Source organism: Astatotilapia calliptera, chromosome 1 (assembly GCF_900246225.1).
Source record: "Astatotilapia calliptera chromosome 1, fAstCal1.2, whole genome shotgun sequence".
In the NCBI taxonomy this organism is placed as follows: Eukaryota; Metazoa; Chordata; class Actinopteri; order Cichliformes; family Cichlidae; genus Astatotilapia; species Astatotilapia calliptera.
The window spans coordinates 26,256,124-26,280,294 of NC_039302.1; the positions used below are offsets into that span (position 1 = coordinate 26,256,124).

At 39.2% G+C, this 24,171-nt stretch overlaps 3 protein-coding genes across 3 annotated transcripts; 1 reads left to right on the forward strand and 2 right to left on the reverse strand.

Annotated features, from left to right (window-relative positions):
* The first annotated feature begins 268 nt into the window (after nucleotides 1–268).
* Nucleotides 269–7,094, forward strand: styx (serine/threonine/tyrosine interacting protein). The gene is made up of 11 exons (XM_026171968.1): nucleotides 269–494; nucleotides 844–876; nucleotides 2,409–2,462; nucleotides 2,563–2,660; nucleotides 2,746–2,806; nucleotides 2,899–2,935; nucleotides 3,019–3,058; nucleotides 4,467–4,517; nucleotides 5,164–5,236; nucleotides 5,861–5,951; nucleotides 6,509–7,094. The coding sequence occupies exons 1-11, from the start codon at nucleotides 327–329 to the stop codon at nucleotides 6,580–6,582; spliced, it is 780 nt and encodes a 259-aa protein (XP_026027753.1). The 5' UTR covers nucleotides 269–326; the 3' UTR covers nucleotides 6,583–7,094.
* Nucleotides 7,095–7,679: 585 nt separating this feature from the next.
* gnpnat1 (glucosamine-phosphate N-acetyltransferase 1) lies at nucleotides 7,680–11,092 on the reverse strand. Its single transcript, XM_026171980.1, has 6 exons — nucleotides 10,873–11,092; nucleotides 9,887–10,050; nucleotides 9,689–9,751; nucleotides 9,316–9,443; nucleotides 8,946–9,007; nucleotides 7,680–8,803 (listed from the first exon to the last, which is right to left on the reverse strand). Exons 2-6 carry the CDS (start codon nucleotides 10,038–10,040, stop codon nucleotides 8,656–8,658), a joined length of 555 nt encoding a protein of 184 aa, XP_026027765.1. The 5' UTR covers nucleotides 10,041–10,050; nucleotides 10,873–11,092; the 3' UTR covers nucleotides 7,680–8,655.
* Nucleotides 11,093–12,279: 1,187 nt separating this feature from the next.
* On the reverse strand, nucleotides 12,280–24,156 carry LOC113024678 (E3 ubiquitin-protein ligase AMFR). The gene is made up of 13 exons (XM_026171942.1): nucleotides 23,886–24,156; nucleotides 23,710–23,802; nucleotides 23,442–23,606; nucleotides 21,038–21,190; nucleotides 20,294–20,334; nucleotides 19,573–19,705; nucleotides 19,326–19,459; nucleotides 19,122–19,232; nucleotides 18,199–18,395; nucleotides 18,013–18,116; nucleotides 17,190–17,324; nucleotides 16,855–17,039; nucleotides 12,280–14,135 (listed from the first exon to the last, which is right to left on the reverse strand). The coding sequence occupies exons 1-13, from the start codon at nucleotides 24,138–24,140 to the stop codon at nucleotides 13,976–13,978; spliced, it is 1,866 nt and encodes a 621-aa protein (XP_026027727.1). The 5' UTR covers nucleotides 24,141–24,156; the 3' UTR covers nucleotides 12,280–13,975.
* Between the last annotated feature and the right edge of the window lie 15 nt (nucleotides 24,157–24,171).

Below are 24,171 nucleotides of genomic sequence, written 5' to 3' on the forward strand. Positions count from 1 at the left end.
CAGTAAAATCATACCTAGATTATTAGTTATGGACTGGCCTAGCCAGTTCGGACACATTCAAAGAATAGCTTTAAAGGCCCTTCGATAAGCAGTGAGCAGAAGCTCGTAGACTACATCTCGGACTACGTCTTCATCTTAACTCCTTAATTTCACAAATCTAAATATTCCCTTTACAGTGGCACTGGGGGTGCTCCTCTGTGACCTCTGCGCTTCGCAAAACGACCGCTAAGCGACGCTGTTTCCTCTTTTCCGTTTCTCCACGCGTCTGTCGGCCAGCTCCTTCGGGATCACGTGACGCATGTGACCGAGCAGTATGGCGGACATGCATGTGGAGCCTCAAAACAAATTGTACCGTTTGTTCAGCTAACCCCGCCGCGAGGAAACATCGATACCGCGCGCGAAGTCGGGCCGGCGGTGGCCGAATGGTCAGCAGGATGGACGAGGACAACAAACTTCAGTTTCCGTCTCTGCCCGATACCAAGGAGGACCTTCTGGTGAGATCCTGTATTAGCCAACATGTCCACTGTGTCTGTCTGACCAGCTAATTTGAGCTAGCCTCCACGCTAGTTTTACTTTCTGGCAGGGAACAATGTAGAGAGGGCGATATATGTGTGTGTGTGTAGTAGTTTTTGGGAGGGTGACGTGTTAATGTAATGTGTGATAATGTGAGAGCCATTCTCAAAATTGTCTTTTAATTAGTCTTTTGCGGCGTTTCGGCACTGAGTAGCCTACTAGCATTAGCAATCAGCGTGCATAAAGTAAACTAGCATTCAGCTGTCGTTTAATGGTAGGAACACTTGCCACATCTTTTAACATTGGTTTCAAATTCCCATTTTTTTCCAGGATTGGGCGTATCCGATGAGACGAGATATGCAGGTGTGTAAGGATGAGTCTGTTGTTTATAGTGGCAAGTTTAATCTTGACAGTTGAACGTCTTTAGTCTATTCCTATGGTAAATGCGGCTTTAAAGTTCTTAAAACATTAATCTGGAGACAGAACAATGCAGCAAATTGTATTTTTAATCATTATAGTTACTGTTTAAACTTTAATACAACTTTGTTTGGCTGTCGTGGTACTACTTTGATGATGTGTGTACATTTTATGACCAGATGTTTACATACATGCCTTATGGGTGCATACATCTGTAATGACTTGGGTGAACAGGTTCCTTCATCGAGTTCACTTCTTATTTAGATTCCTTAACGATTCTCATTTGGTGCTCATCAGCACTAATGTCAGAGTCAATACCATCACTAAGCAGCATATCAAAAACATATTTGTGCAAATCAATTGTATGCTCTGGGTCAAATGTTTGTGCATTTTGGAGGTATTTCCCCTCATCGTTGTGATCAGTGCTGGGGTCGTTTACCAGCGCAAAGAGACTTTAAAGCGATCGCCCAAGTGATTCTCCTGTATGACCTGAGGCTCCAGTCTGACTGCTCATCACTGCTTTTGCCCGAACTGTCACCCTAAAATGAGAGATAATTGGTTAGGATGTTCAGGATTAACCCAGGAACCATCAAGGCTCAAGCCTGCCATGAACTTGACTGAACAATTTGTCGCTGCCAACATGGACAAGCCAAATGCCCCCTGGAGAAAGGTTTTATTGACAGACAACAAAGATTTAGCTATCTGGCCACAATAGCAGGAGGTGTGTTTGCAGAAGTAAAGCAGAGGCTTTCAAACCTAAGAAAACTGCACCAGCTGTCAAACACGGTTGTTGTAGCATCATGCTTTGAGGCTGTTTTGCTACCAGTAGTACTGTTAGTGGATGGAGTAATCGAGGAGGAGGAGTACCCTCAGAATCATCAACAGCTAGCCGGTTAAAACTTCAACGCCATTGGGTTTTCCGGCAGGACAGTGATCTCAAACACACATCAGGGCTGTTAAATCTATAAAGCAAGCTAACTTTAAGCTTCTGGAATTGCGTTCCCAAAGCCTCAAATTCAACCTAATGTAAAATTAAGTGCTTAAAAGCAGAGTTCGTGCCAGGAAATTTAAATGAACTCTATGCATTCTGCCAAGAAGAGCAGCCAAATATCCAGGAAAAAACTTACCAGAAGCTTGATGATGGCTACCAAAAGCATCCAGCCAAGGTATACTTTGATAAGGGACATTTAACCAAAGATTAGTTGGGTGTATGTATATTTTTGACTTTGTGTGGAACTGTGGAAAATCCAAAATTATAATTAATTCTTGTTCACTCAATTCTTTTTGTTTGTTTTTTTTAACCATCCTAAGAACACATTAAAAGCTCATAATTACCATGATTCATGCCCTTGATGAGTGTGTGTAAACTTCTAGTGATCACAGTAAAATGTCAGTGTCCAGATATAAAATTCTTTGTTAAAGATGAAGAAATGTTGGTGCCTGTGTTGTGTTAATGTTTGCTGTATTTTTCTATTCAGGAGATTTTACCAGGACTGTTTTTAGGTCCCTACTCTTCTGCGATGAAAAGCAAGGTAGTTGCTGAGGACTGATTTCATTGATTTCTCTTGGATATGGAGACACAAATAAAATGAATGCATTCAACCCTCATTTTACTTATTCCTCTATGTCTAGCTGCCAATTCTCGAAAGACACGGCATAACGCACATTGTGTGCGTCCGCCAAGACATTGAAGCCAATTTTATCAAACCTAATTTCCCTCACATGTTTAGGTAAGTAAGGGCTTCTGTGATCTTTGCGCAACATTGGTACGTTTCTGAAACAGGGAGTTTTATTTCATCATGCGTTTTCTTGCAGATACCTTGTGTTAGATATTGCTGACAATCCAGTGGAAAATATAATCCGCTTTTTTCCTATGGTGAGTAAAGAGGTGGGGCGTGTTGTCTGGGAAAGCGCTCTTTCGCTGAAAGGTGTGGCGTTTACAATAAAATTACATTTTCCTTTTTACAGACTAAAGAATTCATTGATGGCTGCTTAGCAACAGAAGGTAAAGATGCATGCCTTTCCCGTTTCTATTGCCTACAGTGTAAGGCATTTTATTAACAATCTTCTGTTTCCTTGCTCTTTCAGGAAAAGTACTGGTTCATGGTAATGCAGGGATATCAAGAAGGTGAGCCTACATTTGTTCTGTATGCTGTAATTTCACCTCGTGCATTAAAGGGCATCATGTACTGTACTGCCAAAGCTGTGAAATTCTAAAATATGATTGGCTCATGCACTGTTTTTGTTTAGGCGAGTGTTATATGTGATATTTTTTCAGTTTACAGAGCAAATTGCATGTAGGATAAAGTTTTGCGAAAGTCTTGAGCAACCCTTCATTTTCTTATATTTTGCTTCCACTGATCTTGACTTCTTTTTTTGTTTGATTTGAGAAATAGTTCTCATGGTCTCTCAAACTTCCTCTTTGGCAACTGGCTGCTTTTCTTTACTCCTTTTTAGTCCAGCCCATCAACCTCATCAATTTCAGAAGAATTTTTTTTTTGTTTAAGGTAATTTTTAAGAGAGAAAAATTACACAAGAACTGGACTGAAAATCAGTGTCAGCAGGTCCAATTTTGATATTTTTGGTTCAAATTCTGGAGGTGGTCAGATGAGCAATGCAAAAGCGAGTGTCTACAGCCATTTCTGAAACACAGTGAAGGCTCTGTAATGGTTTGGGGTTGTATTTCAGCCAGTGGTCTTGAGGACCTTGGTGGGATTATGAACACAGAAAAATACTGTCAGATTTTCATCTGTCATGCAGTACCATCTAGCAGTGGTTGTATAGTGTAGTGGGTTACACAAAAGGTCAGCAGTTCAATTCCAGCCAGAGACACAAATTCCCTTTCGTATTGTGACAGGAAGGAAGGAATATTGTGTAAAACTGTCAAATCTAGTATGTGGTGTTACCACAGCTGATATTTGCTGTCATGCAATACCATCTGGAAAGTGTCTGATTTGTAGCATCTTCATTTTTTTAGTACGTCAATGATTCCAAACACATTGTCAGTGCAGTAAAAATATATACCTGGACAGAAAAAAAAATCGCACAGTGGAAAAATATCAGTCATGGATCGGCCTTCTCCAAAGCCCGGAGCTCAGTTTTATTGAGGCAGTGTAAGATCATCTTGATGGAACCCAACAAAAGGCAGTTAACATCCAACAAAGAGCTTTGGCGCGTCCTTCAAGAAGCCCAAAGATTTTTCCATTATTCTGTCAAAATATAAAGAAGGGTGACTCAAGACATTTCACTGTACTATACACCTATGTTGCCTTGACATCATGACACGCCTTTAAAAGTTAAATAATGCTCTTCCTGAGTGTCCATGCAAGTCCTATTATTAATGGACAACCTTAGCATGACTTACCCTGGATCTTGCCCAAAGTTAACTTATGTGGGCTCCAGCTCTGCCACAATTTAATTAGTCCATTATTTCTTTGTCTAACTCTCTAACGTGGCTTGAGGGAAATATATTACATGAACTGATGCACCTTTTGTACCACTTAAGTAACCAAGTTTACTTTTATTTGTTCTTTCAGTGCTGCCTTAGTGATTGCATATCTTATGGAAACATTCGGTATGAAATACAGGTGAGTGTTTTTTCCTCACAACAATGTATTGCTTACAATTTCTGCACATTGTAAAACTAAGCTGACTTTATTAATTGGATGTAAGTGGACTGCAGCATAATTGTTATAATATATAAATATACTGGATAGAAGCACAGGAAGCAGTTGCTGGTAGAGACACTGGCTGTATCCCAATTCAGGGTCTGCAGCCTTAAAGTACGCATTTCAAGGCCGATTACGTCACAGCGGCGTGCCGAAGGCTGTCCCAATTCAAAGGCTGCTCGAAATGCGGCCCTGAAATGCGTCCTTCATTTCCCTGAATTTTAAGGCTGTGGCAGTGTAGACTTCGTGGCCCAACATATCCCAGAATGCATAGCGCGGCAGTGGGTGTGGATAATTTTGCCGAAAAAAAACGGCAGATGGGGGGGGCGCCCGAAGAGTAAACTTTAAGTAAGTACTGAATATTATGTCACTTATTTATGTGCAAATGTTTAATAAGGGTAGACCGTCCCATTTCACAAGCCTCGCACTTCCAGCCTTAGCGGTCTTTGAGTACGCGGCCCTTGAGGATCGTTGAGGCTGCGTACTTTAAGGCTGCAGACCCTGAATTGGGATACAGCCAGTGTTGCTTGCAGAGGTTTCATGTTTTTCCTATTTCACTCTGTAGGGAAGCATTCAGCCATGTTCAGGAGAGGAGGTTTTGCATTAATCCCAATGTGGGCTTTGTGCATCAGCTACAGGTAAGCTCATATTTTAACCTTTTAGAATATCCTAATACCCTAATAATCATACTGTCTGCACATGACTGTAATTGGTCTGTATTAATAATATTGCTACTGCAGCAGATTCACTGTGCCCCCTTCATTTTCCTTTGAAAGAAAGGCAACATTTATATGATGGCATTGGATAAAAAGTTGCATACACAGAAGAAATACAGAATCACTACAGCCTGTGTTGTTATACTGGTTCATTTTGCTGTTTTTGCTTTCTTGTGTTTTCTTATTCGAGGCTGCAGAAATGATTTTCCCATGTTTCCTACCATATATCATCTCTCTTTAGTCTGTCTTGGCTGGCCACACAAGTGGCTTGCTAATTTAGTTGGCACGTGTACTTGTTGTGTTTTCAAATTAAAGTAAATGTGTTATCACACAGTTATTTTTTTTACTCCATTAACTCAAAACAGAAATTGTGGCATGGGCTCATGAATACTGCCACTGTAAAGTTTTTGAGCTTCATTAAGTAATTAACTAAGCGTGTAAGAAGTCAGCCAAGAGACAAGCAGTCGGAGCTTCAGGCACGACTGTGTAGCTGTTGTCATTCCTGTGATTTTTACAGCTGTATTTAAATTTGATTTGCTTTTAAAGGAATATGAAGCAATCTACCTAGCCAAACTGACCATTAAAAGGATGTCGGTGCAGTTGGACAGGCCGTTCTCACTACAAGCTGGGATGCCAGGTTTGTATTTAACGTACCCAGTTTTGGAAAGAGACACACGTCCCATTATTTCTTGTTATTACTAAACCAATGCAGGTAAAGCATTTGGTTACAGCTTTAGCACAGCGGAAATAATAAAAAAATATTTCATGTTAAAGAGAATTCAAAGCAGTGTCGATGGGTCCATTGTGCCATTTTGGCATCCATTATCAGACTTTCTCAGGATCATTAACTGGTGATGTGGTAATGGTGGGTTACTCATTTGTAAAACGCTGCTTGATATGATGTTTGACTTTAAAGAAGGCTTTCATTAGAAAAAAAAAAAAAAGCTAGCTCCATTGTGACTCATTCTCAACTGATAGCATTCATATTTTCTTTGGGACTTTATTACTATTAAACACATAACATTCAGGCATGTGTAGGTCTAGGACTGACTCATAATTTCCCTCAGTTATAATTTATTGGTCTGAATCCCAGCGATTTCACTTTCCACAGGCGACAGTGTTCACGTTTGGAGATTATAGGCGACGGACTTTGTGTTGCCGTTTTGTGATTGTTCATTTTCTTTTCTATAATAGGAAGCCGCAAACGCAGCCTGGAGGAAGATGAAGATTTTGGAGGGATGCAGGTCACAGCTGCACAGAACGGATGAGCTTTGCTGATAATGTTTGCTGTGTGGCAGAGTGCACTCAATTCTTTTCTTTTTCTTTTTCATTTTTAATGGGATTAAAAATGTAAATATTTGAACTTTTTCTAGGGGAAGGGATCGGGCCAGGACAGGAACTACTCATGTCTGAGACATGGAGTACTAAAGGGGACTGGGAACAATTTGATAACTCCTTTCTTTCTTTCTTTTCTTGAGCTGTATGCACTGATGGGGGACTTTTTCTTTTTTGCAGTTTTATAGTATTTAAAGCATTTTGCATTTGCAGCGGGACAGTATTGCAATAATGCACTTTCGATACTTGAATTTGTGTAGACGAACAGGTGGGGAAAGTTGGCAAAAGGGAAAGTAGCCAAGATATTTCCCAGTTAAGGACATGAGAAGAGGAATAGCTACGCCTTTATTTCGGGAGTAATAGGGTTATGGACTAATATCAGACTTAATATGGGATAGTAAGGAATAGAAAACTCACTGCTTAATAAAGTCCTGAGTCCTGTTCAGCTGCATCCTCATTTCTGCTCTTCACTGCTTTTATTAGAGTGCCAATAATAAGTCACATTTAAGATTCCGCAACAATAGTTACTGTAGGTCACTCTATAGTGATGCTCGATAATTAAACATCAGCAATGTTGAAACAATATTGCATTAAGAGCATGATGGAAGCTAAATCCCCATTTTAGTATCATTTCCTCTGATTGACTAGACCTGATACATTAATCTCAAGTGAGAAGAGTATGGGCTGTTTCTTCATGATACAAAATCAGTTTTAACTGAGGATAAACTGATTTCATTTATCCCAGCTGACTGGGTGAGAAATGCACCTTTGAACAGGTTGCCACTCCAACACTGGACTAACAGTGGGACAGTGCCACACCTACAACCAATTTCAGCATCTTGCCCAAAGACTTCACTTCAAGACACTGGAGAATCGGACACCACCTCAACCACAGCATACCAACGTTTTTGAATTCCACCACCATCCTGACCTCCAAAAACAACACTCCAAATATCTCAAATCAAGTCTTTAATTAAAACATGGAGCTGCCTTTTTTGTAGAAATAAAAAAGCAAAAAAAACAAACGACCTTAGGCCAAAGATGATTTTATTTGACTACACGTTTTGAAATAAATTACATTAAATATGTGCCCCCTCTCTCCAGGATAAAAGAATAATTATAAAACTTAACTAGAAAAGCTTAAATAAGAGTTAATTTAGAAAAATCATTATTACCCACTTCCCATTACAAAAACCGTTAAATGCTAATCCCATTTGGCAACTTAAGTCAAAACTTAACAGCATGTTAACAACTTACCAGTACCTCAAAATATTTTTCCTCACTTAATGTGAAACTTTATAACAGTCTTCATTGTAGTTCTTGTAATTTAAATTTGATTAGTTACCCAGCTACACATAATCTATATGACACTGCATCTTGTACCAAGTAGGATTAAACAAAACAAAAAAAAGTAAAACAAATCTTTTGTTCTAAACAAGTTTAGTTTTCTGGCAGCCATCTGTCAGTTCAATCACAATCTACAATTAATTCTTAAAGCATATTTGGTTTTGAAGTTGCCTTGTAGAGTTGTCTGTTACCTGTAGATTGTTTTACTTACATAATAAGTAATATAACTTCATTTGGTATCATCCTGATCTCCCACATAGCTGTCATTACTTACAGTTGCATGGAAGTCACATATATAAACTGTTCTTTCACTGGTACATGGAAAAGAAAAACTTTAAGCAATTTAAAGAAAGAAAATAGTATTTTTCTTTTCTAGATGATGAGATGTCAGGTCCACCCTGGTGAGGTAGCCACGGTTACCAAAAGGACAAGGGATTGTGTTGCACTGAGCTTGAACATTTGTAAATGTTTACTCGAGTGTGCTGAAATCATGATAAGTGTTCATGGATGACTCAGCTGTGACACAACAGCAACCTCATCCACGGGAAGCTCCAGTTCTTAAGACATTCTGCAAGTTCTGATTATCACCGGGCGTGCAAAGGTACAGTCCGTTTTTCCCAAAACAGATTTTTGTTGTTCTTTTTTTTAAACTTCCGTTCTCAGTCAAAAAATCGACACTGCATGTAGGTCTCGTCTGACGCAGAGTAGCCAAACTTCTGGTAAAAAGCCACGTTTTTGGGTGCACATTCAAGAGTGATTTTATAGCAATTCAGTTTTTTGCTGAGAAGAGTAAGAACCGAGACTAATCTGTTGGGATAAAGAAGAGAAGTGAAAAGTTTTAAAAGCAGAAATCACAAGATATAAACTATTCAAAATATAGAACTGTCTTTTGATATGTTGGGCAATATGTGAAATATTAAAGACAAGCCAAAGCCGTGTCTTGACTCACAGTTTGCCCAGCTGCTTCCCTCGGCACACATCGCTGACGACGACCTCCTCCACCCGGCCTCTCTACAAATAAATATGATTTTAATTTTCTAATTGTCAAGATTAATAAACATATATGTATCTCTACAATGTAAGCTGAGCTTTCCTAGTAAAGGAAATAAGAGCGCATTTTGATTTGATAAATTAAATAATTATTAACCAGTTTAATGACCATATACTGGGTTAATAATTAAATATTAGTGTTGTAATTACCACTACATTAATCAGTAACTTTTTTTACGTAACTGGTGATAAGGAAAACACAGGGAGAAAAAAACAAACAAACAGTTGTGTACTTGAATATACACAAATTTGTGTAGGGTATACTGTACTTTGGCACAGGAGTGGATGAATTTGTGTTCAGTGATCAGTGTTGCCGTGGCCACGATCTGACTCAGATTTGTATCCTCCACCACGATGACATAGTAATCTCCAGTCTTCTTCATGTGCTCAAAATTCTCTGTCAAAAAATAAACAAAATGTGTGTTTATGAATCATCACTCATACTTTAATTAGTTTGTTTTCTAGGATATTTCTTTAAATATATATGATCTGCTGTCTAAGACACAACAATAGTTGTGTTAAATTGAAAATTAGTCATTCACTGTTAACTGAGTGTCATTCAAAATGACACTCAGTTAACAGTTTATGTTCCAAACTTAATTATCTCACTTTTAGAATATTTATAAGACAAGTATGACTTACTAGTGAACTGCTCGGGTGTGACATCGCCTGTCTTGGTGAGCTGAGATAAAACCTTGAAAAATCCTGGAACGAAAAAGAATAAAGAGTTAGTGAAAATTTCTGAATTTTAACCCATCTCCTGGGAATTTCTGAGATGTTTCATATTATACCCCAAGAAAAAAAAAGCATACTGGTGTGGTTTATGCTGTACAGACTCACCTCTGTTGAAATCTGCCATACAGAGTGGCCTCAGCACCAGGCCTTCCCCTGGATTGCATGGTGAGATTGGGGGAGAGAATGAGGCAGTGTTGCTGCTCCAGTCTAGCTCCCGAAGCAGAGAGGGCTCAAAAAGTGGAGTCTCGTCCAGCAGCATACCAAAATCTCTGAATGGAAAACATGCACAGAGAGATGAGTTCAGGGACACACACCCAAAGAAGTATGTGGGCAAGGCAGTACCCAACTTATTTGGCTAATGAATTGATACAAGTCATAAAAATCAGCCTGGACTGAAAGAGCGTGTGCTCCGGTCATACAGAACTTTGACCTGACAGTTTCACTTGTTAAAACGTTTCCTCAGGGTTCACAGGTATGCTTCGGAGGTTGACAAACCAGCTGACACACCCGCGTACAGATAATGATACGTTTCCTGATGATTCATGATCTGTTCTCCAGGACAGGACCCGGGGCCTGACCAGGATATGTAATATGAGAGGGCTTTACAGAGCAAGGGAAGAAGGTAACACTGTCGCTGTTGCTGATGGGAGTCACTCTGAGACTTTCTGCGACAGAGTTTCCTACTTCTACCACAGGCGTCCTAAATCTTGTTTCCATGGCAGCACCATAAAACATTACACTTTTACAAGCGTAATCGTTTCCCGGTTGAGCACGGCAAAGAAATGAGGGCAAACTGCCCATGTTCACTAAAACAAATTACAGTACAGCGACCACAATGCTTTAGCTAACTAATGTGACGTTAGCTAGCCAAACGAAACTTGGGTTATTGAAACATACTTTGCCAACTAACCCGGCAAAATACAGGCGTATGTAAACAGTGTTTCTCCTATACTGTTAAACGTCTACACGAGGCTACCTTCATGTAAGAAAACTTATACAGCCGAGTTAGTGTCGGAGCTGTATCCTCACATTTCATACCAAATGATAAATTTAGCGTTAGCTAAGCAGTTAGCCACCTGGCAGCTACTTACCAAGTAAAAGCCAACACAGCTAGAGATGGTCCCTCGGAATCCCCACAGTGAAATAACCTGCAATGGTCTTCTCTACTATAGTTTTGAATGAGGCTGCGCTACATCATTGAGCTGAACACTGTGGCTGCCTTCAGCATTCATTTCCGCTTGGCACTAGCCCTTGTGTATGACGTGGCAAAGATGCAGAGGCGCAACCAACTGACGTCAATTGATTAAAAGAAATCCAGATGCCAATAGTTTTCCACAATACATCATGCATCCATGCTTTGTGATGGGGCTTGTATACTCTCATGAGAGTTTTGTACAGAAATACAGTTGTTTTCTGTCAAAAGGAGCACAAAAAACATACTGATGTGGTTTATGCTGTACATGTACTGCCCACTGGCAATACGTTTACCAGCTGTAGTTCAGATCCATGTGACTGCATCGCCGCACTCTAAGAACAATAATGAGCTAAATTAAAATGGATGAAACAAGCTCTTGATGGCAGAAGTATTTTTAACTCTTCCCTATACTGCCAGTATGTGTTGTTTAATACAACTGAATCACTGTTACTCATAATTATACATAAATATTATCCAGTAAGCTACCGTTGTGATCAGAAGTTAACATGTAATCATTATAGATATCTGACCACTCTTTCCGGCAGAATTGGAAAAAAATGTTTATTTAAATGGGTTGATCACCTGGCACAGACCTGGCTTTTAAGTGTGGTCTACAAGTTTTCAGTAGGATTGAGGTCAGTGCTTTGGGAAGGCCATTCCAGAAAGTTGGTGCTAGCCTGCTTTATCTGTTCCAAAACCAGTTTTGATGTGTGCTTGTCATTGTTATCCAAGTTTCAACCATCTTGCTGTTGATTTCAGGTGAAGCTGATCATTCTGGAGGTAGTCATTATTCCATCCACTTTTTACAACCACTGTACCACTTCCACTGATAGCAAAACAGACCAATTAAAGAAAACCTTTCTCTATTTAACAATCTCAACCTCACTTGTTGAACTTGGGAATTGAAAGGTTAGGCTGCACTATTAGGACTGGAGGTTTACATCTGCAAAGTAAAGCCAGAAATCCACGTTGTCTCAATAAACAGAAGAAAAAGAAAACCCAGTAAACAAAGGATACAAACCATCATTTGTTAAAAAGCTGTAGAAGCTGTTTATTGAGTCTTTTATATTAACATATTTTACAAAAACTAGATTTACAGAAATTATCCATAACTGAACCATCTTGATTTAGGCACAAAAATACCAGAAAGCTCAGTCCAAAAGAAAATATTTAAATTCTGATTCCATAGTTAATGATTATGAAAGGTAATCCATGCATAGGAAAATATATCATGGATTTTAAAAGTTGCTAAGTAACTGAATGAAAACCAAACTGTCCAGTTTTAGGTTGGTTTTTTTTTTTGCTTTTTTTTTTTATTTATTTAAACATGTTGAATAATTAAAATCTTTAAACTAAAATCCTATGCTGTATCTTATTACAACACTCAAAACAAAAAGTCTGAGCAATAAAATGAGCACACAAAGATAACAACACTTCAGTTTTAGTGGAAGTTTGTGGGCTGTTCTTTGGGATAAAGTTGAAGAAAACATAATCACTTTTATAGATGCATGCATATCTCACCCCAAACTGCCTTTTTTCATTGTAATGATAGAATTCAAACACACTTCATCATTATATCTGTCGATATGCATCAACCAGCTACAGATTCAGTGAAATATACCAATACCCAAAAAGCCTCTACGGCTACGTTCAGTTTGCACAGCTGTGCATTTTCCAAAAAAAAAAAAAAAATTAAAACCAGCAGGTGATTATGTTCCCCCACTAGTGTAATTTCTTAACTAGTATTCAATGTAAATAGACAAAAGGCCAATCAAATAAAAAACCCGAAAAGTTTATTCATGAAGATTCTCAGTCATTCGGGTCGTAGAATATTTAAACAAGGAGAAAACCAGTTATTTGCTAAGAACTTCATTGGTTTTGCTACATATGCAAGAGGCAACACTATTTCTAGCAAAAGAAGAAAGGGTTCACCGATAAAACTGACGAAGCCTCTTGAATTGGTGGCAAAACAAGCAAGTTAAAATGCACCACAGAAACTCCATCTGTTGCAGACTTGACAATTTTTGCCTTTCTCAACAGATAAAGATGACCGACACACCCATTAATCAACAGAATAAGATATTTTTACCGTGCAGAGGTTCCTGTAGGAAAGACACCACATGTAACACTCATTGATCATAATGTAATACATCCCTATTTTCTGCATATGCATCGCAAAGGGACCGGTTTTGGGGAAAAAAAAAAAAAAAAAAAAATTTACAGGCCCATTTCCCCATCTTGTTAAATAACAAAATGCAAACAGGTGATATTACACACTAAATAGAAAACAACCCATGCGGGTGAAAAGAAGAAAAAAATAAACAACTTTGTTTGCAGCATTTTTTTCTGATAGAAACATTCATATTTGACAGAAAGGCTGAACAATACTAAAGTGACATTCTCTTGCGCCTATGTAAGAAATAAGAATGTGTTATTTTGCCTACACTTAATTCACAGTTGAAACTCAAAATAACACACAGACACATCAGATGAGTTCCTCCATCCAGAATACAGAATTTTCTGCCATGGGCTTAATATGTGAAAGGAAAACCAAGGCCCATATAACAGCTTTATCTACCAATGACACCTTCAAACCCTTCTCATAAACATCTTCTTGTAATAGTCTTCTGAACGCAAAGCATGCTCGTTTTTTGACAGCCAGTCTGAATCATGACAGCTGCTGACTGTCTATTGAAGCTGGTGGTTGCATTGTGTGGCACATGTATAAAGGGCAATTGCAACCTTGCACCAATCAATATATAGATCATATTCCAAATACTAGGCTGAATTCAGTGATACAGAGGCTATTTACAATAGTCTCACCCTTTTAGGCAGCCTCAAAACCGCTCCACGGCCATGTCTGCAATGGTTTAATTTTTTTGTGTGTTTTGTTTTATAGGTGATGACCACTGACTACACCAAATGGGGGAAAGTTGAAATAGCTCTTGTCAGTGCCTCTTAGGGTAACAATGTACTACACCCTTCTGCTGAAGCCAGAATCAGGGCGCAGGGTCCTGTAGGTTTTGTAGACGTCTCTCTGCAGCTGCCGCCATGGTTCTACGTCTCAGCACAGTTGAGTCCAATTCTGGGCCATCCTCCTCCTCCTCCAGTCCAGGCAAATCTTCATCCTGATCCTCCGAATTTTTGTTCAGATATTTCCTACAGGGATGCAGAAACAATGTAAGGATACAACAACAAGAACTGAAAACCCAAAAGAACGGGGAGGAAACAGAACCAGTAATCCTTACTATTAGTTATCACAGTGTTTCTCCTAGAATTAGATACTTTTAAAAAAATAATAATAATTTACCACAAATGGTAAGGTCCACAACTGCAAATATATGAGTTCTTAGAGGGTTTTGTGTTTGTTTTTTTAAAAACACAGAAATAAGTCAATACTACATTTCCAGTGCCAGAAAGTCAATTCTGTTTATCTGGATATAGTGTTTTCAGTGATTTTATTGCCCCACAACTTGACTTGGACTGCAGCTTGCAATTGTAGCCCTTGGTCTGCTTTGTAGGATGACAGTGTGCAACAGTGAGCTAAAGCTCCATTTCCATAAGAACTAGTACCACACCTGCTACACTAAGTCAACTAAAACAGAGGAGATTAAAGACTAGGGCTGTCAGGATTAGTCGACTAGTCACGATTACGTCGACGACTAATTTTATAGTCGACGCGTCGTTTGAAGCTTTGTAGGATCCCAAAAGACGAAGGAATAAGTAGTAGGATTTAAGAGTGTAATAACGGACTGAAACAGAAGATGGCAGCACTGCATGTACAAGGATGCCAGCTGCCGTTAAACTTCGAAGAAGAAGAAGCAGTCTCCGATATCGTAGCCGTGTCCAAATTCAGGAACCGCATCCTCCTGTGCCCGCATTTGTAGGCCGATTACGTTACAGTGACACGACGAAGACTGTCCAAATTTGAAGACTGACAAATGCGGCCGATAAACGCGCCCTTCATTTCCCCAGATTTGAAGGATGGGTCTGATGTATACTTCGTGGCCCAACCTATCCCAGAATTCATAGCGCAGTCCTACTCAGTTTCCAACAATGGCAGCAGCTAGTTAGTTTTAATATTACTCTTATTATTCTTTCTGCGTCACAAAATAAACATTTAACATATTTTCAGGCGAGAATGTAGCTGTGTAAATTTCAAATATCTGCTTGGTTTATCAAGACACCACATATTTTCAAAAGCGCGCTGATGTTTTCGGAGACGTCTGTTACCCACTAGCTCGATTGCTAGCCGGGGTTCAAGGCTCACTAGAGCCGGTGAGAACACCGGACTCCCAGCAAATTGTTTTCAAACCCACCGCCTTCTTTTGCTACTCAGGTTAAACATGATATACAAGTCACTTAGATAACTTAAAAATGTTATTGTTTGGCTTTTTTCAGCATTTTATTTGTTCCTGAGTAATTCGGTTTGGCTGAGATTAAAGTTATAGTTTTTACACAGCTGAATAAACGTCAAGCAGACAACTGATGTGTGAAGTGTGAGATGCTCTTGAATATACTCTGGTGTCCTGTTATATTTTAGATAGCAAGGAGCAGAAGGCTGAGTTTATTAAACTCCACCGAAACAATCTGCAAATTTCATTAAAATTTAATAAACTATCATCTTGTCTTTATTTTTAGTTAGCACATACCTTAGACACTTAAAGCTGTAAGCTAATGATAGTTATATAAGAGCAGATGCATGCTGGTGCAATAAGCTGTACGCTTTACGTCCAACGGATGCATGATCTGATTAGTCGACTAATCGCAAAAATAATCGGTGACTAGTCAACTATCAAAATAATCATCAAAGGAGCTTGCAAAGAAAAGCGTCTGGACTTCTTTAAGTTACTTGAAGACGTTTCACCTCTCATCCGAGAAGCTTCTTCAGTTCTAAGGTCAAATGGTGGAGAGTCCCAGATATAAACCTAGTGGGAGTGACCCCCCACAGAGGGACAAAAGGACCCCCTGATGATCCTCTAATCGTCTGAGCCAAGGTGTGAAACTGGGTGTGGGTCCCAATCAGCCAGAGTTTCGGGTGAGCTCATTGTGAAACCTGGCGCCACCTTATCGGGACTCTCCACCATTTGACTTCTCGGATGAGAGGTGAAACGTCTTCAAGTAACTTAAAGAAGTCCAGACGCTTTTCTTTGCAAGCTCCTTTGACTACGATGACCTGGATGACTGAGAACCTTCACAGACATATCAAAATAATCGTTTGTGGCAGCCCTATTAAAGACACCATAAAAATACACCTGTGATTAGACGGCCAGCAAACAATCGACAGCTGCAGCACAAAACAGTGGTTTAAGAGCCTATCTGGGGAAGCAGTTGAATGAACTGACTGTCACCACAATGGCAAAGCAGCCAAGCTGTAGGAAGGGAAACTTAAATTTTTCTAAATTTAGACTTAGAAAGTGACATTTTAACATCCAATTTATTCCATCTTGGTTGAAAGAGTGATATAAACTCATCTCAAAACCCAGTATTAAACAGGCACAGAAGTAAAATGACATAGACAGCAGTATAGATAAGCTCTGAAATAATCGGTTATACACTTGATACTGCAGAAGAGATCCTTTATACCCATTCAGAAGCGAGATTGAGAGGCTGTTCTAATAAAGGGTGGAGAAAACTGATCAAAATGTAAAACAAGTGTTTTGCATGTGAGGGAAGAAACATGAGCAGTCTGTTTAAACATGTGTGACAGCTTGAATGTGTTACATACAAGTGTAAAGATGAACAGTTTGACTGCCTAACCTGGAACACAGTTAATTAAATTATAAGAACTTGAGTTAAAGACTAAATATAGTCAACCACATACACAAAAACATTTTGAATATAAAATGTGGAAAACTCAAATTTGTAGAGGAACAACCTGCGTGCTTGCTGAAGCATCTCTTCTTTCCTCTGCTTTAACATCTTCTGCCTCTCCTCTGCAGACTTAGAGAAGCGGCCTCCTCTAACCTCCAAGTTGTCAGATTCACCCTGCTCAGCTGCTCCACTGGGCCCAGGCTGCTCATCTGGTGCAGGATTAACCTGTAAAGGGGCTCGCTCTATGGCCTAAGAGAGGACGACAAACATAATTTTGAGTTATTAATTTTAAGAAACACACAAAACAAACTAACAAGGAAAACTAAGAGCAAGGCATGTCTGCAGAAATCCAATGATAAATAAAAACTGCACTTAACATTTAACCCCAAGATGACTAACCTGCGTAGGGAAAGGCACCTGGATACGTCCCTCCAGGATGTTGTCAGTAGTAACTTCCACAGAGCGGGTCAACTGTAAGTCTTGTAGTACCAGGTAGGAGGGCACCTGAGGAAACATCTCTTGAATCTGATGGGCCTGATGAGCACAAGTACATAAAAAGCAGAGTGAGATGGGGAACACTGGTATAAGTTACAGTATATGTTACATTAAATTTAGTTGTTTTTAAGCCCAAGCAATATTTGAAGTCATAGACACTGACTAAGACATGGAGTGAAGGCTGCAATAATAAGGCGGCAGCAGGGATTTTATGTAAATAAAGTTGTTATAGCCCTAGCAGGGCCTCGTGTGAAATTGACCTCGTGTGGGTGTGTCCTGGCATCTCTCCTGCCTTAGGTGCCACCCTTTTTGTACAGCTGACTCTAAACAGCATTAAGAGTACGATGAGGTGAGAGAAAGGTGAGCTCTCGTGCCGGAGATCCTTTTTCTTTTTTAACTTCTCAGTTTGGTGATCAACTCCTGGGTTTTGTTGTTTTCCTTCTTTAAAAGACTATTTCAGCATCTGTCCCTCTCTGTTAGTTTAATTACTAATAGAAACATTAATGAAACCTTTAATTTAACAATGCTGCTTTCCCGTCTCCTTTTTTCAACCCGGAAACCTTTTGTTACTTTGCCCACATCCCCTGGACTTTTTAGGAGAATGTAACAAAAGTTTTAAGATCATCAGCCGTCTAAAAAGATCTTACAAGTTTAAATATTAGCCTCAACTTGCAGTCTGTGTATCCTTTCTCTTAAAGACAACAGATTTCAGTAAACTCGAACTCACCATAGCCATAAGCTGGGAGTTATTTGCTTGAGCAATGCCCAAGATGTTAGTAGTATGCATTACTTCTACTGAGAAACTGGGCAGCCAGCTGGCGATACGAGATCCTGTAAGACAAATGCATGGATTTTTAATTTTAGCTGTGACACAGAGCCCATCAGTTTTAGGTCACGTATCCAGCACCCTTACCATCAAAGTGGAAGAAGTGATTGTGTTGGTTGATATGTGGTCTGGCATCTGGGGGGGCTCCAACTGGGCCAATGTTGTCCTCCAAACCCCCACCCTGCTGCGGGCTTCTTGCTTGGCCCCCATCCCCATTAATATTAAGGGATTTCCGACATGTGGGACACGACGTGTCCTGCTCAAGCCATGAGCGCAAACAAGAGCTGAAGAAACACATATACATACCCTAAGTAAGTCGCCAGTCTGAAAACTTGACATGTATCTTAGGGGTCAGGACAAATTTTCTACAGCTAGGCTCTATGCAGGGCATCTTACTGAAGCTCAGAATGTATATCAGAGCTCACAGCAATAAACATTCAAACAAGCAAACTCTACTACAAAAGCTAAGAACTGCTGTGCAGTCTAGTTTACACTTCTCTATGTAAATCTTTTAAGGATTTTGGGAACTACCCTAATGGAAGCTTCAGCCTTTAAATCCTGCTAAATCCAGGATGCCGATATTCTCCTTGGCTCTTTTAGCATTGTTATTTAGGTACATAACACAAATGTTTTCTCAGGACAAATTCAATTTTACTTCATGTGCTGGACAACAAAAAGCATTGCATAACTTCATGTTTGATAAAATAACACAACTCCAAAAATGCCCCTTTCAGTAAGTATAAAAAGTATATTCTGTAGACGTTTGCCTGAGCCATAGCATAGTTGTTGTTTTTTTTATTGTTTTTTAAATCCAAAACCATAACAATATCCCTAATAATTTTCCAGACATTAGAAAGTAAAGCAACTTAAGCCTGAAATCTCTCAAGTGGAATTTCCACTCAACTGTGTCAGTATAGGCCACATACTGACAAGTACTATTTCTAGGGTATAGCACCTCAAAGCAAAGGCAGATAATCCCAACTATAAGCAGTAAAAGTAAAATTATTTACTTGTGGAAGAGATGACCGCAGGGCAGTTTGCGTGCTGTAAGCATGGCATCCCAGCAGATGGCACAATCATCATCATTGGCTGCCAGCTCCTCTGCAGTAGCAACAGCAAATCTGCAGAGTTTATAGTATATGCAACTATTAAGTAAACAAGTAATGATTAGCAAAAGACTGAAAGCACACACGCACACACGCACACACACACACCTTGTCTCCATGTTATTGATGACACGCAGGTAGTTCTTATGTCGGCGGACACGGCGCTGCACCTCATGGAAGAGATATCGCAGCTGCATGAAGATAACCAAGCTTGCCATGGACAGCCAGATATTCCCGAAAAGCTAATAAGTGAAATGTGCACACAAAGGTGAAAGATTAGTGGATCAGAAAGTCACACTGGGACAGGAAGTGTTCAAAACATGACAGCCATACACTCAGTCATACTGCATCTTACCAGCATATGGATATGGTGCATTAGGTCAAGAAACAGCATGGCCAGCTCCATTATGAAGTCTGTGTAGTAGACATATGTCCCCTTACTCTCCCAAGTCCCTGGATGGTTCAAATCCCAGAGATGAATTGAGTATCTGGAAGAGTAAGACACAGCTCTTTCAGTTCATGAAATGCTGGTGACTTTTAGAAGATCGGTGGAGGCAAAATACTGCAATAAATTAAATGTGCAACAATATACTGTATGTGGTACAATAATGCCAAAAAGACTGAAATTCAAGGTTGAGACAGAACTGTTTTGAGTAACAAAGAAAGAAGAGTTATGATACGGTTCTGATTTCATCATAAGATGTATTTAGTTAAGTGAGTGAAAGTAATCAAAAGCTCAAAAACAAAACTTGCAAAGGTATAAAGAAACATCTTTAAAGGGAAGTCACCATAAACATTATTTTTCCATGCACCAAACAACTGTACTGCAACAGACAGCTGTTACCAGCCAAGGGAGTCAGTACTGTATCCAGTACTGATCCAGGACCTTGGCCCATCAGAGTTGGTGGTAGTTCAATATTAGGAACCCTCTCAAAGACAAAGAAGCCTTTCATAATAGAGCCAATGGAACCAGAGGAAAACAAACAGTTTTATGTGCTAAGATTATCCCAGATTCCAAATTTGCACAGGCTGTCATCCATGCTGCAGTGTGTCTATGAGGCTGCACAGAGACTTACCGCATGATGACATGTCCAGTGCGCACAGTCACCAGCAGACACTGAGGAAAAAAGTAAATGTGAAAATGATGCAACTGTTATGCTCTGCTTTCTACACAGACATTACAGTCTAAAAGAGATAGTTTAAACTCTCATTTACACTAAACTCGGTGGTTTTGTTCACTCACAGACAAACTCTTATTTACTCAACATTGTTGACAGCTTTTACAGCAAATAAGATTATTTTTTTTCCCATTCACAAAAGTGCAGCTGCAAATTGAAAACACTGATTATGCTTCTGCTTCTTCAGGAAACATATACATGAGCCAGAATGCACAACACCAGCAAGAAGGAACCCACAAATGAAAAAGTACTCTTATAATTCTGTGGTGGTGAATCAGAGTCACATTTTAATTGGTTTCTAAGTTCATCAAAGAACTGCATTGATACTGAAAAATGTAAAAACAATTTTGTCCTCTGGAGGGATATCATCTACAAAGCATGAGCACCTATTTCACTAAGTAATTACATGAAAATTAAGGTATTTTTCACTTTAACTGCTGCAATTATTCTCAACCAATCCTGGGTTGAACAAGAATACAAAGCAAATGCATGCTGAGAAGTGTAGTTAGCAAATGTGTATAAATAAATACCTGCACCTAAACAAAAGCTTAAATGACATTAAAAAAAATAAAAAAATAAATCCATAATCATATGTGCAAAGTGTGGCCAAAACTTTCCCACAGCTTGGCTCCAAGTTCTCACCTCTGCTGCCATGAAGGAGAGCGTGTGCATGCCATGAGAAGCTCCCAGGAGGCCGCAGACCACAGCCAGGCCACAACAGTCCAGAAGCAGGGAGACCAGCAGACAGAGCACACGCACATGGCTGTTCATAGGTGTGGATGGGGAGAAAGACAGCTGTGGGGGGGGGAAACAAAGGTAAATGAGTATGCTGTGCTTCTTAATTTTTTCTTCTTATGTCCTAAGATTTCTTTTCAGTGTTTATGCAGGTTAAAGATCATTTCCTCAGGATGGCCTTTGAATCCCACCGCAATACATTTTGTGAAACTTTGTTACCAAAAAGACCCAGCTATAAATTAATTTAGTGGATATGAGTAGACAAAGGAAGTATAACAATGATTTGTCAAACAGTGGAACATTTCACTTAGATGCTCATGAAACATGCTGTTGAAAGAGAGTTCATGTTTTTCACCACTGGCTACAGACAAGAGTTTTAAGAGGCTCAGTAAGACACTCAATTTTTACTGCGACATACTGAGAGAAAATCCTGCATGTACTCTTCTAAATATTACACAACCCTTTTCTATCAATAAAAACGCCTCTCACACAACCACTAAATATCTAAGCATTAGCACAACTAAACTTCTAGCAAAGTGTAAATAACAAAAGATTTGCACATTATTATAGATTATAACTAAGGTGAAAAATATAAAAACCAGCTGCTCGGTATCACAAAGACCACAAGGTTTCCAAGCTAAACCTTCAGCACTACAACCTGCATTTCTTATCTTCACCCCAAAGCAAGAAACCACAGTGACAGGAAGACAGAAACGGGAAACAGCTGGGCAAATAATGGACTACCTCCAACTAAATTTACAGTTAAAGTTGAAAGACGGAAACAAAAACAGCAAGAGGAACACAATCACATCAAAACGAAATGTTTACAATATGGCAGGTTGAAATAACCTTCTAGTATACTAAGGCAGCCAGCATTACATTACGTCTAACTTTGAATGTCTAACTGACATTCAAAACAACTTAAACCTTGTTTTAAATGTCAGCACTTATAAGGTATTTAAATGTGACATTTTGTTTTCCCCACCATACAGAACACAGTCTGATAGAGAGATGTTAGCGTAGTAACTGAAACAGTAGTCACAGTCAACCTCCCAGTATAAAAAGCTATTAATAGATCCCAAGCTGAAAAGAGTACAGTTACACTGTGTCTACTGAGGGAAAGAACACTTTTTAAATAAGCATTTATAGAAAGTGTACAGAAGTATTGCTCAGGTGGATAAATGGCTTAGTGTTTAATATTCAGAAACAGTTAGGCAGGAAGAGAATTAGATTTGCCAAGCTTTGCTGTGGCAGATTTCTATTTATTACATACATACTGAATTACAAAATAGACTGGCACCAGTACCCATGTTCAAGTGCAGAATTAATATCTAATATAGAAAATCTAAATCTTTTAATAAAATTTAAAAAAAAAAAAAAAACACCACACACAAAACAAAATGAGGGTAGACGACAAAAAACTGTGTTCCTTTAAAGCACAGAAACAAAAAAATCTCCTGTATATATACACTTTTGCAATTAAGCTCATGATCCATGAGCTTGCCTAACGCCACACTGACCATTTCCTATGATCCAAATAGGAGGGTAATATGGTAAGGACATTGATATACTGTTTCTAACTGATATTTCTTAAGTAACATGTGACTCCTTTTGTAACAAGCAAGAGTTCAAAGAGCTGTGCCGATATCTGGTAAAGAACAAGTAAGGTATATCACCCATAATTACTCTGAGTGATGCACTACTCTCCGATAAGCCACTGAAATGACACGTGTACTTCAGAGGCTTTTAGGAAGCATATACATAATGGGAAAAAATTCTTAAAGCCTATATTTAATCCTACATCCAATAAACATATTGCTCATTTCTTTTCGCTATGAAATCTACACAACTACAACATTGTTAGCTAATGTAGTTTACTCTAACTGTGATCAGATAATCACTGACTTTCTCAGCCCTTGATTCTCATAAATCTAGCTGTTCTCAAGTCTGGCTTCCAACAAATATGAAAAAAGGAACACCACAATTAAGATAATACTATTATTATGCTGCACCCCATGTAAAGAGGAAACTTGCATTTTTAATGATCCAGGGCCCCCTTTTCTTTTACACTGGTTTAAGTCTCCTCAAGTGCCCAAAATCCCCGATCCCCACTAGGTTACAGAAGGTTTAGTTATACTCCATTGAAAAAACAAACAGAAAACTTTGGAAACAGCTTGGCTCAAGGAGTCAAATGCCATAAAACAGAAAGAACCACAGACAATAAATGCAACGTGAGTCTAGTCATATTTGTCTAAAGTGATGCTTAGATTTGATTTTATTTATTTATTTAAATATACTTTTATATACTTACATATTCAAAGCGATCCTTGCAGAGCTGAACCATTAAGTGGAGAAAAACGAGTGCAGAGAACCACAGACACCACATGACCACCTCCTCCACTGTCTGGACGTTCAGTACACCAAAAATGAAGATGAACTTGTAGAAAATGAAGTTCCAGAATTTATCTTTCAGGTGCTGATGAACCATAAAAAACAAAAGAGGAGACATGAAATGAGATGAGTGACCATTTGCTTCCTGTTTGAAAGAAGTAAAAACAGCTGTAACAACACAGACTTACCTGCTTCTCACTGACTCTGAGTGGGCCGAACACCACATACTGAATCATTTTAGCAATTAACATCAAAGAGCAGCAGAATGTGTTCACTAACACCTGTAGGTGTGCAGATAATAAGGTCACCATTAGTTTTTGTATGAACTTCATAATCACTTCACACATTGCACTAAAATACTCACCCACACAAAGAGACTGTCTGTGACAAGATACCACAGGACAGTTGTTGCCAGTTCTGTGTTACTAATATCATTCTTTAGAAGTTCACGCTCCACCTCGGAGGGAGGCTGTGCCTCATCCGTTTCCAAGGCCCCAAATCCCGGGTCAGTTACTGTGGTGTAGGCACTGAAGATGCTACCAGCAAGCAAAGCCACACTCAGTGCTGTGTAGGTCTGCAGGCTGGGCCAAGGAAACCTCTCCAAAAACAGCAGAGGCATTGCAATCGCAAGCTACGAGTCAACTTCTCAG

Excerpts from the sequence above, each read along its gene's own strand:
- gnpnat1 (XM_026171980.1), bottom strand. The coding sequence starts at position 10,040 with ATGCTGCTGGACGAGACTCCACTTTTTGAGCCCTCTCTGCTTCGGGAG. Across the intron at positions 9,752-9,886 it reads TATGGCAGATTTCAACAGAG|GATTTTTCAAGGTTTTATCT; the intron begins GTGAGTCTGTAC and ends TTTTCGTTCCAG. Across the intron at positions 9,008-9,315 it reads TCATCCACTCCTGTGCCAAA|AGAGGCCGGGTGGAGGAGGT; the intron begins GTACAGTATACC and ends ATTTATTTGTAG.
- styx (XM_026171968.1), top strand. The coding sequence starts at position 327 with ATGTGGAGCCTCAAAACAAATTGTACCGTTTGTTCAGCTAACCCCGCC. Across the intron at positions 2,936-3,018 it reads TGGCTGCTTAGCAACAGAAG|GAAAAGTACTGGTTCATGGT; the intron begins GTAAAGATGCAT and ends TTGCTCTTTCAG. Across the intron at positions 5,237-5,860 it reads GCTTTGTGCATCAGCTACAG|GAATATGAAGCAATCTACCT; the intron begins GTAAGCTCATAT and ends TTGCTTTTAAAG.
- LOC113024678 (XM_026171942.1), bottom strand. The coding sequence starts at position 24,140 with ATGCCTCTGCTGTTTTTGGAGAGGTTTCCTTGGCCCAGCCTGCAGACC. Across the intron at positions 23,607-23,709 it reads TCAGAGTCAGTGAGAAGCAG|CACCTGAAAGATAAATTCTG; the intron begins GTAAGTCTGTGT and ends ATGGTTCATCAG. Across the intron at positions 19,460-19,572 it reads TGCACCATATCCATATGCTG|CTTTTCGGGAATATCTGGCT; the intron begins GTAAGATGCAGT and ends TTCACTTATTAG.